General features: G+C 36.5%; 3 protein-coding genes across 3 annotated transcripts; 2 read left to right on the forward strand and 1 right to left on the reverse strand.

The window, feature by feature from the left end:
• Positions 1–2,910: 2,910 nt before the first annotated feature.
• Positions 2,911–11,582, forward strand: LOC135088181 (protein artichoke). Its single transcript, XM_063983071.1, has 4 exons — positions 2,911–3,102; positions 6,929–7,170; positions 7,304–9,927; positions 10,024–11,582. Exons 2-4 carry the CDS (start codon positions 7,028–7,030, stop codon positions 11,580–11,582), a joined length of 4,326 nt encoding a protein of 1,441 aa, XP_063839141.1. The 5' UTR covers positions 2,911–3,102; positions 6,929–7,027.
• Positions 11,583–11,808: 226 nt separating this feature from the next.
• Positions 11,809–12,686, reverse strand: LOC135088348 (inosine triphosphate pyrophosphatase). The gene has a single exon (XM_063983196.1). The coding sequence runs from the start codon at positions 12,559–12,561 to the stop codon at positions 11,986–11,988; it is 576 nt and encodes a 191-aa protein (XP_063839266.1). The 5' UTR covers positions 12,562–12,686; the 3' UTR covers positions 11,809–11,985.
• A 305-nt stretch (positions 12,687–12,991) lies between these two features.
• Positions 12,992–14,500, forward strand: LOC135087995 (26S proteasome non-ATPase regulatory subunit 7). The gene is made up of 2 exons (XM_063982869.1): positions 12,992–13,350; positions 13,611–14,500. Exons 1-2 carry the CDS (start codon positions 13,149–13,151, stop codon positions 14,423–14,425), a joined length of 1,017 nt encoding a protein of 338 aa, XP_063838939.1. The 5' UTR covers positions 12,992–13,148; the 3' UTR covers positions 14,426–14,500.
• The last annotated feature ends 140 nt before the right edge of the window (positions 14,501–14,640 follow it).

Below are 14,640 nucleotides of genomic sequence, written 5' to 3' on the forward strand. Positions count from 1 at the left end.
AAATATTTATCAATATTAATACTTAAAAGATGTAGAGTAGAGCTGCCTTGTCGACGAGACATAAAGCCATCTATTTCTTAAGTATCATCTCTTATTTGCATATTAAAAAGCAAGTAAAGGTCAATGTTTAATAGCAAGTTATGGTCATGGTTTCATTAACCAAAAATTTGTTCAAACACTTGCTCTAATTTCTGACGAGCAGTCTCTATGAATCAATGTTGGATATTGTAAAAACGCCAAGATAATTACAGTCAAACTATTTAAATATTTTAGGCATGGTAAATCATACAAACAATACTATTACATTAAACGTAATGTAGATTTAAAACTTTAAACGTGAATGAAAATCATATTTTGTGATCGTTCATTATGGTATGGGTGAACTGGGATGTTCTAAACTAAATAATGCACTAGTAGTAAAAAGAAGTTGTGTTTATGTAAGAAAATTTAATATCAAGGTGAGCTAGAAACAATTTCAACGGTCTGTAAATACCCTCTAGTAAGTATCTAAGCAAAGAACAATCATGCGCTAAAGTAGTAAACGAAACTAATAAATTTTAATGCGACTGTAGCTGTAGATGATAGCAATTTTGAAGAATTTTGGGATTAGAAAATTTATATTTATTGGAGGGGACCAGCGGTGTCCTGTTAGGCTGATAATGATGATGGTGGTTTTTATAAGAAATTAAAGAGTGTTTCGTTCATAACAGATTCAAATGAACGACTAAGTAGTTAACCGTTGTGTTCAAGAGACGCGTGGTCAAGATTTATGGTGAAGAAGTTTAATAATATTCTAATAACTTCTGATATTGACTGTACGAATAAATAACACTAAAAATACACATCGAACTGGTTCCTCAAATTTAAAAAATGGCAAAGATCTGTCTAGACGGTTAAACTAATAATACTAGAATAATGAATTGACGAATTTAATAGCCCCCTGATATTTAGACGATACCTATTTATCAAACCTACCAAACAAGTGACATAAAAAATGGATCTACTTATAAAGATGATAAAATACTAGATAGGAGAACTATGTATCTACCTATGTAGGTACTTACTTAACTGCGGGCCAGTTCCGAGCATTTAAATACCATGTACAGGTCCTATACTATAGGAAGATAAGTCTCAGGCAAATAATGTTTATCTGGGACCTGGGAAAAGTTGTTGAACTAGAGTAAGTAGGCAGTAGAATCAACCCCTTTCATTTGTACACTTAATAAATTACAGCGGTATTTCTTTTTTTGCAAATAGAATGGACAATAATAATTAGAATGATAAAGCCATCATGACAATTTCATTGTCCAAGCAAACACCCTTCCGCATTACCACATTGAAAGATTTAATCGCGATAAGTCACCGCGTTCGTTATTTTGCAATAAAGAATCAAATAAACTTTTGTAGAAGCGGCACATCTATTAAAGTTTAAAAGAAACGATTGAAAAGAACACCTAAGTAGGTACAACAACGTAGGTTCTGAAGCTTAAAACTTTCTTGCAGTGATAAGTAATCAAGTAACGATATTACATAAAACGATATAGCTAAAGTTGAATATTTCATGTCGTCATTTTTCTTATTGGCATGCCTATTACCTAGTCCCCTCAATATACCGTGCTAAATGTGGTAATTGGTTGAAGTATGAAGTCTAATATTCTAAATAAATATTTTAACATTCCCTAACATCTCACGAAAGTAACACCTTTTTAACAAAGTTAAGTAATATTGTTCAGATGTATGTTCAAGTTGTAAAATTACATGACATGACAAAATACAAAATATGGCGATAAAGTAAGGCGGCCAACTTTATAATAAGTCAATGCGGGACCCCTATCCACAATAAGACTTAGGATTTGTTGGAATTGTTAATGGTGTACCTTAATTAGAAACAAACAACACTACTACCGAATTAACATTTATTTTTAAAATCATATTTTTCACATGACCATGAGTGGAATTTTTTTAATAGGTCTGGGTTTTGGTTCAGAATGTCTAAAAAGTTTTCACAGCTGCCCATATTGAATTTTATAATTAGCATTGCACGTAATGTTTCTACTTTTAGTGACGACTTTTCGGATGTCCATAAGCTGTTCATTAAGGAAAAAACTCGTTCCGTAGGAGCGTTTGTTCCTTGCAATCAAAGTAGGTACCTACTGGCAATGGCTAGGCAAAAGTCATTTGTATTTTGATGTGGAACACTTTTATGCGAGCAAAACGATGGGAAACGAGGAATGCGGGACATACGGGAAGCCTCGGACGATTTGCGGGACTATTTTATTAAATATTGCAATGCGGAATTGCAACTGTCATTACGGGACGGTCCCGCAGAATGCGGGACGGTTGGCCGCCTTACGATAAAGTTTCGCACTCCCAACTCCCAAGCCTTAATTAAAGTCAATAATACTACTTTACAATACTTTGTAAACCGGGATGACAACCCTGTAGAGTAGAGGGACTAGGTCGTAAAGCAAAAAAATTGAGGGAACCAGACAGATAGCGCTGCAGGTCACCTATGCGCTAGATTGACTAAGTGAAATCCTCAGTGGGAAACTGCATGCATGCGTATCTGCCTGCACCAGGCAGTCTGCCAACAGGAATAGATAGCGGAAGATCGTGTAGACTGAGAGAGCTGTAGGCAGGCCATGGTAGAGACTACAATATCTATGTTCTGTGGTAAAGACCATCGACGTGGACGCCTTAACTTGACCACGATGACGACAGCTTTGCCAAGAGCGAAACGACAGATATGAAAAAGAAGAAAGTTAATAAAGATTAGGCAGAAAATACAGGGGGTTTGGCTTTTGAATTGACTCGCATATCTGCGTTTTTAACTCGGCAGGTAGTTACGTACGGCGGCACGCGCCACAATGGTGAAAGATAAGTTACTTGGTGCGCATCGAGCTGTGAACCGAAAGTCTGGTGTTTACATGCGAAATCTACGAAGGGTCCCAGTCTGTGTTTGGCTTGCACGAGCCACGCTTCTCCTAGGATTGTTTTTGGAGTGTTATTTTACGATTGGTTTGGTCTGACCGTTGAAGTTGCAGTTCTATCGAGTTTATCATCTTTGTTAAGAGTTTCAAGTGCTGGATTGACTTCTAAAAGGTGGTATGGATTTGTGTATTAAACAATTCAAATGCAGATTTGACCTGGAGTTTAGATCTAGAGCCTGGCCTGGCTAATGAAAGGTGGATAAATGTGGGTAGGTGGTAGTAAGTTGATTTTGCGTCAAATTCAGCGTACTTATTATTATACATCTGTTTTTTTTTATATTGGCGCTCTTTTCTAGAGTCACCTTTCATTAGGCGGACTAAGCATGGTGCAGTTGATGAGTTGAAATATTTAAAAGTTACAAAAAGTTAGTTACGTTCATTTACGTTGGACCCTCTAAGATTGTTATAAACAATAAATTATTCACATATTTTTATGTAACTTGTTATGTCTGTAGCATTGCGGAATTTGACTGGTTTCACGAGCTGCGACGAGCAAACTAAATTTTCTGTAGATTCCCATTTAGTAGTTCGTTCTTTTCTGTAGTTTCATTATATTTTTAAAGAAATATTTTAGTTTTAAATAGGGCAATAATTTAACCATAGTCTCCGATTCTCCTGGATCTAGTGGCGTAGAAAATAGAGACTAAAACATCAAGGATATTATAAGGATAATAGTGTATTAACACTATTATTATATGAAATAATGTTGATGAAACATAACATACAACATTATGTAGAAACCACCAGTATATTTGCAAGATAAACATCAGTATCGTGCACCAGTGCATTGGCCCAGCTTTCTTGGCTTGACATGACACACACAGAAGAGATTTTCTCCATTACTTACTTGAAAGAACATGATTATGCTGTATTATGCACGGCCAACTACTCCAGAGCAGTAGGTCGTTACATTCTAATAGCATTCGGAATGAGGAAAAAGATTTCCCTTTAATCAAACCACAATGTAAGTAAGTTAGTTCAGAAAGATATGATCAAATTACTAATCGAGGTAAAGATGTAATAGTTGCCATCGATGATACCTACATTTACATTCATTAATAGGTAACACGTAAAATAATGTACATCTGAAATTACGAGTCACCGTGCCATCAAAATAAATGGGTACCTCTTTCATGGGGGACTGATTGCTTTGCGACATCTAATTTTTACGTTACTTACAGGAGACAAATGGTGTGCCCTTTATTTACAAAACGCTTGCACATGGAACGTCCAATAGTAGATTATCTAAATAAATCAAAAACATTGCTACATATCGTGCAATTACTGATCCCACCAAAAATGGCTCGCACTGTGAAAAAGTTATCAGATGTAGAGCCAAACTTTTATCTCTACACGCCCTGACTATACATTATCGTGTAATTACTAATTACAACTGAAATACAACGGATGTGGTTTGCGACAATCGCAGTATTTTTAAATGATGTCGTCCAGATACCATTTACATGCACAAGTCGTGTTATTTTTTACGTAACTTTCATAGTTTCGTTTCTGTTTTACATCCTGTGAAGAATTTCACACCTACTTCGCAATGGCTTCAGTTTGCTTATTATTTTTTGTGCACATTTGAAACGCCAAAACTATTTTGAATTAATTTGCTTTACTGCGTAAGTCCTTGAACTCATAAAGGTTATTTTGTAGCTTGAGCACGAAAAAGGAAGGTAAGAAGCTCATTTTGTGAAACGCATGTTAAGTAGGTACACCCAGCGTCAAATAGTTCGTGACACCCAAAGTAGCCAAAAAGTTCTCAACTCGTCTTTGTTACAATTGGAATAAGGTTTTGTCGACAACTTTTTGGCCACTTTGGGTGTCACGAACTACACTGGTCATCACAAAAATCGGCCCACCTACGTTTTACAGGAAAACTCGTTTCTACTGACACAATCATGGTTGGTGTTATTTGAAAGCCCAACAATATTGGTGTTATTTGAAAGCCCAATAAATATCCATAAAGAAAAACACATTTAATTTCTTAATAAACGATTAACATACAATAAATGTGACTTGAAAAAAGACCTAACTTTGGGCTCACCTCTGGGATCAATTAGACCAATTTTTATGGTTATAAAACCAAATAATGATCTCACGTGTCCTCTTTAACAGATGGATAGCGATTAATCCCAACTTAACAGTTTTATAGCCATTAAAGTTGGCTCAAGCGTAACTACCTATTTTTTGAAGAAGTGACTCTGGTTCTTCTGTACAGACACATTTTTGGGGTAAAAACCTTTCCTTTAATAAAATGAACTTTAGAACTAGGCTTTCAAATGGTGCCAACATACAAATGTTGGCACCATTTGAAAGCCTAGTTCTAAAGTTCTAAAGTCCCACCTCAGAGTCCCACAAGGGAAGTGGGAATGCATGCACGTTTGAAAGTGCTTGTCGCGGGAGGGTCGATTTTTGTGTTGACCAGTGTATTTGACGCTGACTGAACCTCCCTATAAACTACATACTAAGTAATACGACCATAAAATAGCTGCAGGAGCTAGAGCTATGCGTGGTTATTGCCGATTCGGCAACGCACGTTTGCTCTACATACGCAAGAGAACGGGATGACAATCGGAGACAGTTAGAGATAAGTGTGCTAACTGTTCCTAATGGTACCCGTCCCGTTGGCTGATTGCGATGATTCTTACACTGGCTAGAGTTTGTAGAGATGCGATAGACGTAAGACTCTATGTTGATGTCGAAATATGATACTAGACGGTTGAGGATTTATGAAGATCTAAAAAAAGTTAGTTTATATCTTGTTCTAAGAACCTATTTAAGAAATTATTGGACCCAAGAGTTTAGGTAGACGTAGAGGGCACGCAGCTGGACCCTATAGAAATAAATTAAAAAAATCAGATAATGCTGACAAAGGACTTTAATACGGGACTTGTTAATAAGTGCAACAATATACGCCTGTACCTAACAAAGGCTTCACAAGCATGTCAAAGTATTCAGAATGTCACTAAAGCTATTTTAGTTCTAGTTTCAGTCAACGACTAGCTGTATTACCGTTACGCCACGATCGTTCATAAATGTAAATTGTGTGCATTGAATTAAAATGTAAAGTAATGCATCTGGATAAAATTACGAAATCTTAGTAACTTGGTAAACAAAAAAAATGAGAGCACCAGCTAAAAGTGGCATGATCATATTGATGAACTAAGACCTTGTAAGAAAGAGTCATAAATGGACCAATTGTTACGATATCAAGTAGTAACCGAACTTACTCTACCATAACCTAGCCTACCATAACAATACCGTTGTGACCTACTACGGGATCCCTGAAACCCAAAATTCTCAATGTTGCGTAACGTTTTTAACAATGACGCAAAGACATTGCATGAACACCGTAAATCGCCAATAAGAACAATGGGGAGTAGGTAAGTGAAAGTGTACCTTAACCACCGGACCGTTCTGCTAGACCATTGTTTTCCATTTTGATTGTTTTCAATAGGAGGGGGTCCTTGACGCCACCGGATTCAGCTAAAGTTCCGAGCGCTTGTTGCACTAAGCGGAGATAATTAAAAGTTGAATACATCTAGCCACTAGGTATTGCGAAATTATGGCTCAATAAACTTGAAGGCACACATTAAGTTTAGTGGATAAATTCTTGAAAAAATTAGTGCATAAATGCAAACGTGCATAAAGAAGACGACTCTAGTCTCTACCCTATTCTACTAAGTATTTTCCATGCCTTTACTCTTAAAGAAGTAGATTTGCTAGACAGAAACAACTTCATTTATATGAAAGACGAAAGGCTAAATGGAAATCATCATCAACGTTTCAGATACAGGACAACCACAGTTGAACATTAGGCCTCCCTATGATTTCCAAGTTTTTCAGTTTGGTAGCAACTTGCCAAGCGCTTTCCTGTTACCTTTATGAAAATTAAAATGTGATAATAATGATATTAATTTGTTTAATTTCAGGGCTAAATACGTTAAAGTTACTTCGCCAGATAAGAAATTAGCTGCAGGTTGGATCAGCATCCAGTATGCTACAATGATACTCAAAGAAGAAATAGAGGAATGGATTCCAAAATACAAAAGACGATATTATGGTTCGTTATAGTGATATCTACAAGAGTTTCTGGAGAAACTGCAATATGCCCTACGCCAGAGACTATACTGCCGTGCATATGCACGAATCGGCACGAGGATGTGCAAATATGGTAAAATATTTCTTTTTTCTTCTATTTTAAGTCCCGAGATAGAACGAATAAAGAGAACTGGTTGATGATCAGATAATAATATTATACAGACCTACTTCACAAATATTGAATGGAAATACTTTTATCTTTTCAGGTGTACGCACAGCGACTTACCCCAAGTCCTAAAAGGTGTCAAGAATATTGGAGACTTTGTAAGAAACCCAATAGATGAACTAATAATTGAAAACAACTACCTTCCATCTTTACCTGGAAAAATATTTCAAAATGTTAAAATTATGAGATTGATGCTGAGACACAACGGCGTAGAGAGACTATCAGCTACATGGTTGGAGACACAAGAAATGAATTTAGTTGAAATATTCATAGTAGAAAATGATCTTAAAAGCATTCCAGCTGAAAGTTTAACGATGCTGAAGAATCTACAAGCAATAACGATTCAGTCACAAAACCTTCTAAGATTACCAGCTATTAGTAATATGCCTACACTGAAGTACATTAACATACAATCAGAAAGTTTAAATGTAATCAATGAACATAGTTTTGAGAATTTACCGAATTTGGAAAGACTGTTTATTAAGGGTAGTATAAATCTTCGTCTGATCAAAGAAAATGCATTGTACAATTTACCAAAATTAAGAAGGTTGGAAGTAACAAACTGTGGAGTCAATCACATTCATATGAGGGCTTTGTCATTACTCCCTTCGCTTAGTGAAGTGTCATTTAGCAACAATAAGATAATTGATGCATCTATGGTGGGCAGAGCGACGAGAGATTTGCCTTTGCTATCCTATTTGGACCTGAATCAGAATTTAATCGACAAATTAAACGAAGGTGCATTTGTAGATCATCCAGCGCTAGAAAGATTGTTGCTTTCAAGTAACAACATAAAAATCATACATCATGGAGCTTTTCACAGAGTCCCTAAATTGAGAGTTGTAGATTTAAACTACAACAGAATTTCACAAATACACCCTGAATCATTTTTGCAACAATCGGGTAGTGGGGTCGAGGAACTTTATTTGATTGGGAATCAGATAATGCATATTTCCGAATTTAGATCTCTACTTGACGCACTGCCCCGACTGAAATTTTTGGATATGAGTGATAACTTACTTCAAGAAATCCCAAGAGGGGCGCTCAGGGGTCACCCAAGTTTAGAAAGATTGCATTTGAATAAAAATAGCATCAAGTTCATACAAACGGACGCTTTTATTGCGATGCCGGCGCTAAGAGAGCTACATCTAAGTAATAACTCTTTAAGTGACATGAATGAAGGTCCGTTTTGGAATTTGCCAGCTCTGAAAGGATTAGATTTGTCCTATAATTATTTTCAACGTTTACAGCCAAAGATGTTGTATAATTTACCAGCTCTAAGGCGAATCAATTTGAGCAACAATCAAATAGCCATTGTCGATCCGATAACATTTATTGAATTGCCACTATTGGAATACATTAATATTTCGGGCAATGCTTTAGTATCATTACATCCAGCAACTTTCAGAAATTTAGGTAATCTATATGAAATAGACGTAAGTGTCAATAAACTAATGGAATTTGTGCCTGGCCTGCCAAGAGGATTAGAACAATTATATCTACAAAGGAATCAGATAACAAGCCTCCCTGTACCACCATCACCAGATTTAGACTTGCCAGCTTTAAGGACCTTGGATATATCCAGTAATGGCATACAAAAGATACCCCATGGTTGCATGAAAACTCTGCATAGTTTGCGTCGTTTGTACATGAGACGCAATGGCTTGAGACAAATAGAAGTCAACACTTTCAGCGACTTGAGCAACTTAGAAATACTAGATATTAGCAATAATCAAATTATGACTATCCATCCGAAAAGTTTCAGTAAGCTTGCTCGTCTCAAACAGGTCAATTTGCATGGCAATACAATAGAAAGTTTCGATTTTATGGCGATACAAGAAAATGCAGCATTATCTACGGTTGACTTTAGTAAAAACAAGTTGAAGAGTATCAGTCCGAATATGTTCAAAAGACCTCTTGATGTTGAAACTCTGAATATATCTTCAAATAATTTGAATGAATTACCACCAACGTTAAATATGTTGTCAAAGCTGAAAGTATTGGACGCTAGTAATAACCATATCAAGCATTTTGATGGCAACGTGATGAATAATGTTCTCACCTTGAGGGAGATTAGAATGCCAAACAATAAGATAGTGGAACTTCGCCCTGGTAGTTTCAAGGACCTCAGGGATGTAGAATCAATTGACTTGGAAAATAATGATATAGAAGTTATCCACCCTAAAGCTGTGGTGAACTTGCCAAACTTATCGGCAATTTACTTTGGTCGGAATCACATAGTAGATTTACCTGATGGTGTGTTTTCGAACCTTCCAAGGTTACGAATAATTGATTTACAAGGCAACAGATTACAATTCATTTCACCCAAGGCCTTCGATAATATTCCATTGGTCCAATATCTAAATTTGAGTAACAATCAGCTAACTAACATCGACAACTCAGGACTGCGACAACTACCTTCACTGGAAGTGTTGGATTTAAGTTTCAACAAACTGATCAAAATAACAGCATCATCATTCCAGCACATGGAATGGTTGGTCGAATTGAATTTAGATAACAATCTCATTTGCTTCATTGGGGGCAAGCCATTTGACTTTATGCCCAGACTGAAAATTCTATCTATGCGCTATAACAAATTAACCATGGTTAGCGAGGCTACGGTGGCGAAACTAAGAAACAATATTGCAATCTTGGATATCGACGGTAAGTTGACGGGAGACGAGCTGCAGCTGCAGCGATCTATAAAATAAATTTAATCGACCTAAACATGTAATACATTAACTATGCATTTATTTTCAGGTAACCCGTTAACGTGCAATTGCGAACTTATGTGGCTCAAGTCATGGCTATCAGAATCTTCTGCAATAGGACCCAAATGTGCTGATGGTACTTATGTTAAGGGAATGCCATTTTCCAGAGAAGACTGCCAGAAATATGTTTCAGGAAATCAGGAATACGACGTAAGATCCTGTATTGCACATGAAAATGAAGCGTTACTACCAAGTTTGGCCACGTCGCAAGTTTTTTCGACTCTGGATAAAATTAAAGACTACACGACCCAAATTAAAAACAATTATCACGTAAACAAAATTAACAATAGACCAGCGCCTGAAGAATCCGAATATTTTTACGACGACTATGTGGATTACCCATATAACGAAACTTTGGTTGAAAACCTCAACAATGATCTACATTTACTGCAAAATAACAGATCACAGGACAGTGGTGGGATTCCTACACTTTATGCAGGGACCAAAAGCACTACCCCAAAGAACACCCCTGTTCCAACGCCAAATAAGCAACCTACGAGTGGTTTTACATTTTTCGGGATGCCTCTACCGGTTATAAATATGGGGAAATTGTTAAATACCGGGCGTAAGATGGACTGGCCCGATAACAAGAGCACGCAACATACCAATAAGAATTACCAAACCCCAGCTCCACCGAAATTTGAAACGGGAGGATTTTCGCCAGTTCTCCCGACGACAGATAGTGGATTCAAGCCTATACCAAATCCTATGAATACATCTAATAATATGCACACTTTAGTCGTCAATCAAGGCACAGAAGGGTACTCCATAGCAGGTAATGTGGAGCAAGCTATTGTGATATCAACAACAGAACTACCTAAGAAGATAGTTCACACAAATACAACCCATCAGAAAATGAAAAGCGAAATTCATGAGCTCCAAGCTTATCACGACGACGACAATACTACTCATGTAGCATATAACAGAACCAAGAACATAGAAGAACAGAAGAGTGATGATAAAAACCTTAGCAAATACAATTTAATGGAATCAAACCTGACAATAACCCAAGTAACTGAAAAGGAGGGAATATTGATAACTACAGACACAACCAATGATATGTCTCTCCAGGCTTGGTTGGAGTCTAGCACAAAATCTTATTCCTCAACTCCCATAACTTCGAAGCCACCTGTTAAAAAGCACATTGAAAATACTCACACGCAGCCTACAGCACTGTCTGCAGTTTTGATACCAAGTAATGATGAGTTGGCCAGGAGAAACCAAAGTGCCAATGTCAAGCGTCCAGCTACTGTCACCAAAGTTAATATGCCACATGCAGCACATTATGACCTTCAAGAACATACCAGTAATAACTATTCTCCAGTTATAAATAGGGAAGCTAAGACACGGTTCACTGATAACACATATCCAGGAAACAAAGCAAGACAGGTAGATGGAAAAGAGTGGTACTACAAAAATTACAATAACTCTAATTTACCACCTTATATTGCTCCAGGAGTTCATACTGCCAGCAGCAATAGTGTTAAACTCAATTGCTTAGTTTCAGTGACAGTATTTTGTATAAGTGTATCATTATTGTATGTTTAATTAAACTTTTAGTAATATAAAAAAAAAAGTTTTTTTAATTTCCCACACACTACTACCAAAAGTATGGAACATATCCAATTGTTTGCTTGAGTTTTGCTATGCCTAGTTTCCTATGATTGATGATTTATTTCTATATTTTATACACCAAAAAGAAGTTAATTTTTATTTTTAAAGTTAATATTATTTTAGGTTCTTACAATTTTAAATGAATAGAGATAAGCATTAAAACTTTTGAAACTGACTGTTTATTGTTTCAATAACTAAACATTTTTATAAGTCACAAAATGTTGGTATTCATTACAACAACTCTATTTTTAGGGAAAACTAACACAATTGTTAAAGATAAACCATAGGTCACAGTATTTTATAGGAAAAAAATATATATACAAAAGACTAACCAACATCACTGCTGCTTTTCAATAAAGTATTTCCTTAGCTTGTCAAGTGCTTTGTACCTGTGAGATATGGTATTTTTTTCTTCTTTGGGAAGTTCAGCATAAGTTTTTGTGTAGCCTTCTGGCTGGAACACACAGTCCCAGCCAAAATCTCTTGTGCCTCTTGGCTCAACTATCTGCCCTTTAGTTATGCCTTGAAACAAAATCACATCTGAGTCTTCACAACTTCCTTCACAATAAGCAAATGTGCACACAGCCTGTGCGGATTTGTCTTCCCATCCAGTCAACATCTTCGAAAGACCTTCAGGCTTTATTTTATCTAAGAACCACTTGATGTAAGGACCGGGTAAACCGTTGAGTGCGTTAAAGCATAAACTAGTATCCTCTATTAATACAGGCTTTTTGAGACGACGAGCTGCTTCCTGGCATTTCTTTATGGATATCTCTTCTATCTCACCTTGAAGTTCAGGCAGATCTACCTTGTGGCTAATAATTTCAAGAGGAAAGCTGTTCCCCAATATTGCGCGGAGTTCTTCAAGCTTTTTTGCATTACCGGTAACAAAAGTTAGCGTCTTTTGTGCCATTTTTGGTTGGAATTGGAGTATAATAGCTATTAAAACAGTTCCAGCTCCGTTAGAAGAGAGAAATTAAGAATTTTGAGATATAAAAACAAATCAAAACATTAGCACATGATTTCAAGACCTCATGTCATTTGTCAATTGTCAAATTTGACATTTTACTTTTTTAGAAAATGTGATAGTGAGAAGACAAAACTAGATTCAATCGCCCCTAAATAAGTTTTCACCCCATAATGACTTCGGTTTATTTCGATTTATTTTATCATTATAACGCGGGTCTTTTGTATAAGCTTTGCGTTTTTTCATCAATTTCAAACCTAGTTCAAAAATTGCTCCAGTCAGAGTTCATACCACTGACGGCAGTTATTTTAAAACGTTACTTTTGTGTTCCATTGTCATGTAATGTAACAAACATGCCACACAAGAACAGGCCCAAATAAAATGATGACTGTCAAATTTTAGTTTTGATTGACGAAGAATTTCGCTTCGTTCGTTGTTTGATCAGAGTTTGTTGTAATTTTACTACCGCTTTTCGTTTTCAATACTTAACTAAAACTTTCTTATTTTAAGAGTCAATATTACTTTGAAGAAAAATGCCGAGTCAGGAAGCAGTTGTCCCCGCTGTGGTCACCGCAAAAGTGACCACAAAGGTTGTGGTTCATCCGCTGGTTTTGTTGAGTGTAGTGGACCATTTTAACCGAATGGGCAAGATTGGAAACCAAAAACGAGTTGTTGGCGTCCTACTAGGCTGCTGGAGAGCTAAAGGAGTGCTAGACGTTTCCAACAGTTTTGCAGGTTAGCAGAAATAAAATGTCATTATTATCGTAAAATCTTACTTGTTTTTGTGAATAAACTGTTGTCGACGTTACCATTTAGAAAATTGGACTAATTATATGAATGAACAAAAATTACTTTACGGCTTACTTCATCCATTATCCAATGCTTGCTGGTAGGCTATGTCCAAAAAAATTACTGTGAACTCATTGTCAATTTGTTGAAATTATCCTCCCTATTTCTTGATTATTTTGCAAATGAATTATTTTGTTTGATTCCAGTGCCATTTGATGAGGATGACAAAGACAAATCAGTGTGGTTCCTGGACCATGACTACCTAGAAAACATGTATGGAATGTTCAAGAAGGTGAATGCCCGTGAAAAGGTTGTTGGCTGGTACCACACCGGGCCCAAACTTCACCAGAATGATGTATCTATCAACGAGTTGATTAGGCGATACTGTCCCAACTCTGTCCTTGTTATTATTGATGCCAAGCCTAAAGATCTAGGTTTGCCCACTGAGGCTTACCAAGCAGTAGAAGAAGTCCATGATGACGGCAGTCCGACTACTAGGACATTTGAGCATGTCCCCAGTGAAATAGGAGCTGAAGAGGCCGAGGAAGTAGGCGTTGAACATTTACTGCGTGACATCAAAGACACAACAGTTGGCAGTCTATCCCAGAGGATCACAAACCAGCTTCTCGGTTTACGCGGCCTCCACTCCCAGCTGAGTGAAATCAGAGACTACCTCCTTCAAGTCGGTCAAGGATCCTTGCCAATGAATCATCAAATAATTTACCAACTGCAAGACATTTTCAATCTGTTGCCTGACATTGCCAATGACAACTTCATTGACAATTTGTACATCAAGACCAATGACCAATCCCTTGTAGTGTACCTCGCTGCTCTGGTGCGGTCCATTATTGCTCTCCATAACCTTATTAACAATAAGATTACAAATAGAGATGCAGAGGAAGGTAAAAAAGAGGAGGCCAAGGACAAAAAGGAAAAGAAAGAAGAAAAGGACAAAGAAGACAAGAAAACTGAAGAGAAAGTAAAAGTAGATAAAAAAGAAAAAGATGAGAAGAAAAAGTAAATTAAATTAGTAGACTAAGTTGTTTGTAATGCTGAATTATTATTTTTAAATAAATTGTATTTACTAATCTCAAAATGCTATTACTGTTATAATTTTTAAGTAGCCATGTCATACATTTTAAGTATTATTTAAATATCTATTTCCATGCAGAATTTTCAATGATTATAATAATGTTTTTTTCACTGTAAGAGTAGTTTCATAAAGTTATTCAGAAA

Source organism: Ostrinia nubilalis, chromosome 3 (genome assembly GCF_963855985.1).
Source record: "Ostrinia nubilalis chromosome 3, ilOstNubi1.1, whole genome shotgun sequence".
Classification (NCBI taxonomy): domain Eukaryota; kingdom Metazoa; phylum Arthropoda; class Insecta; order Lepidoptera; family Crambidae; genus Ostrinia; species Ostrinia nubilalis.

Coding starts and splice junctions, on each gene's coding strand:
- LOC135088181 (XM_063983071.1), top strand. CDS start 7,028: ATGGATTCCAAAATACAAAAGACGATATTATGGTTCGTTATAGTGATA. Junction 7,171..7,303: donor CACGAGGATGTGCAAATATG/GTAAAATATTTC, acceptor TTATCTTTTCAG/GTGTACGCACAGCGACTTAC. Junction 9,928..10,023: donor TGCAATCTTGGATATCGACG/GTAAGTTGACGG, acceptor ATTTATTTTCAG/GTAACCCGTTAACGTGCAAT.
- LOC135088348 (XM_063983196.1), bottom strand. CDS start 12,561: ATGGCACAAAAGACGCTAACTTTTGTTACCGGTAATGCAAAAAAGCTT.
- LOC135087995 (XM_063982869.1), top strand. CDS start 13,149: ATGCCGAGTCAGGAAGCAGTTGTCCCCGCTGTGGTCACCGCAAAAGTG. Junction 13,351..13,610: donor CGTTTCCAACAGTTTTGCAG/GTTAGCAGAAAT, acceptor GTTTGATTCCAG/TGCCATTTGATGAGGATGAC.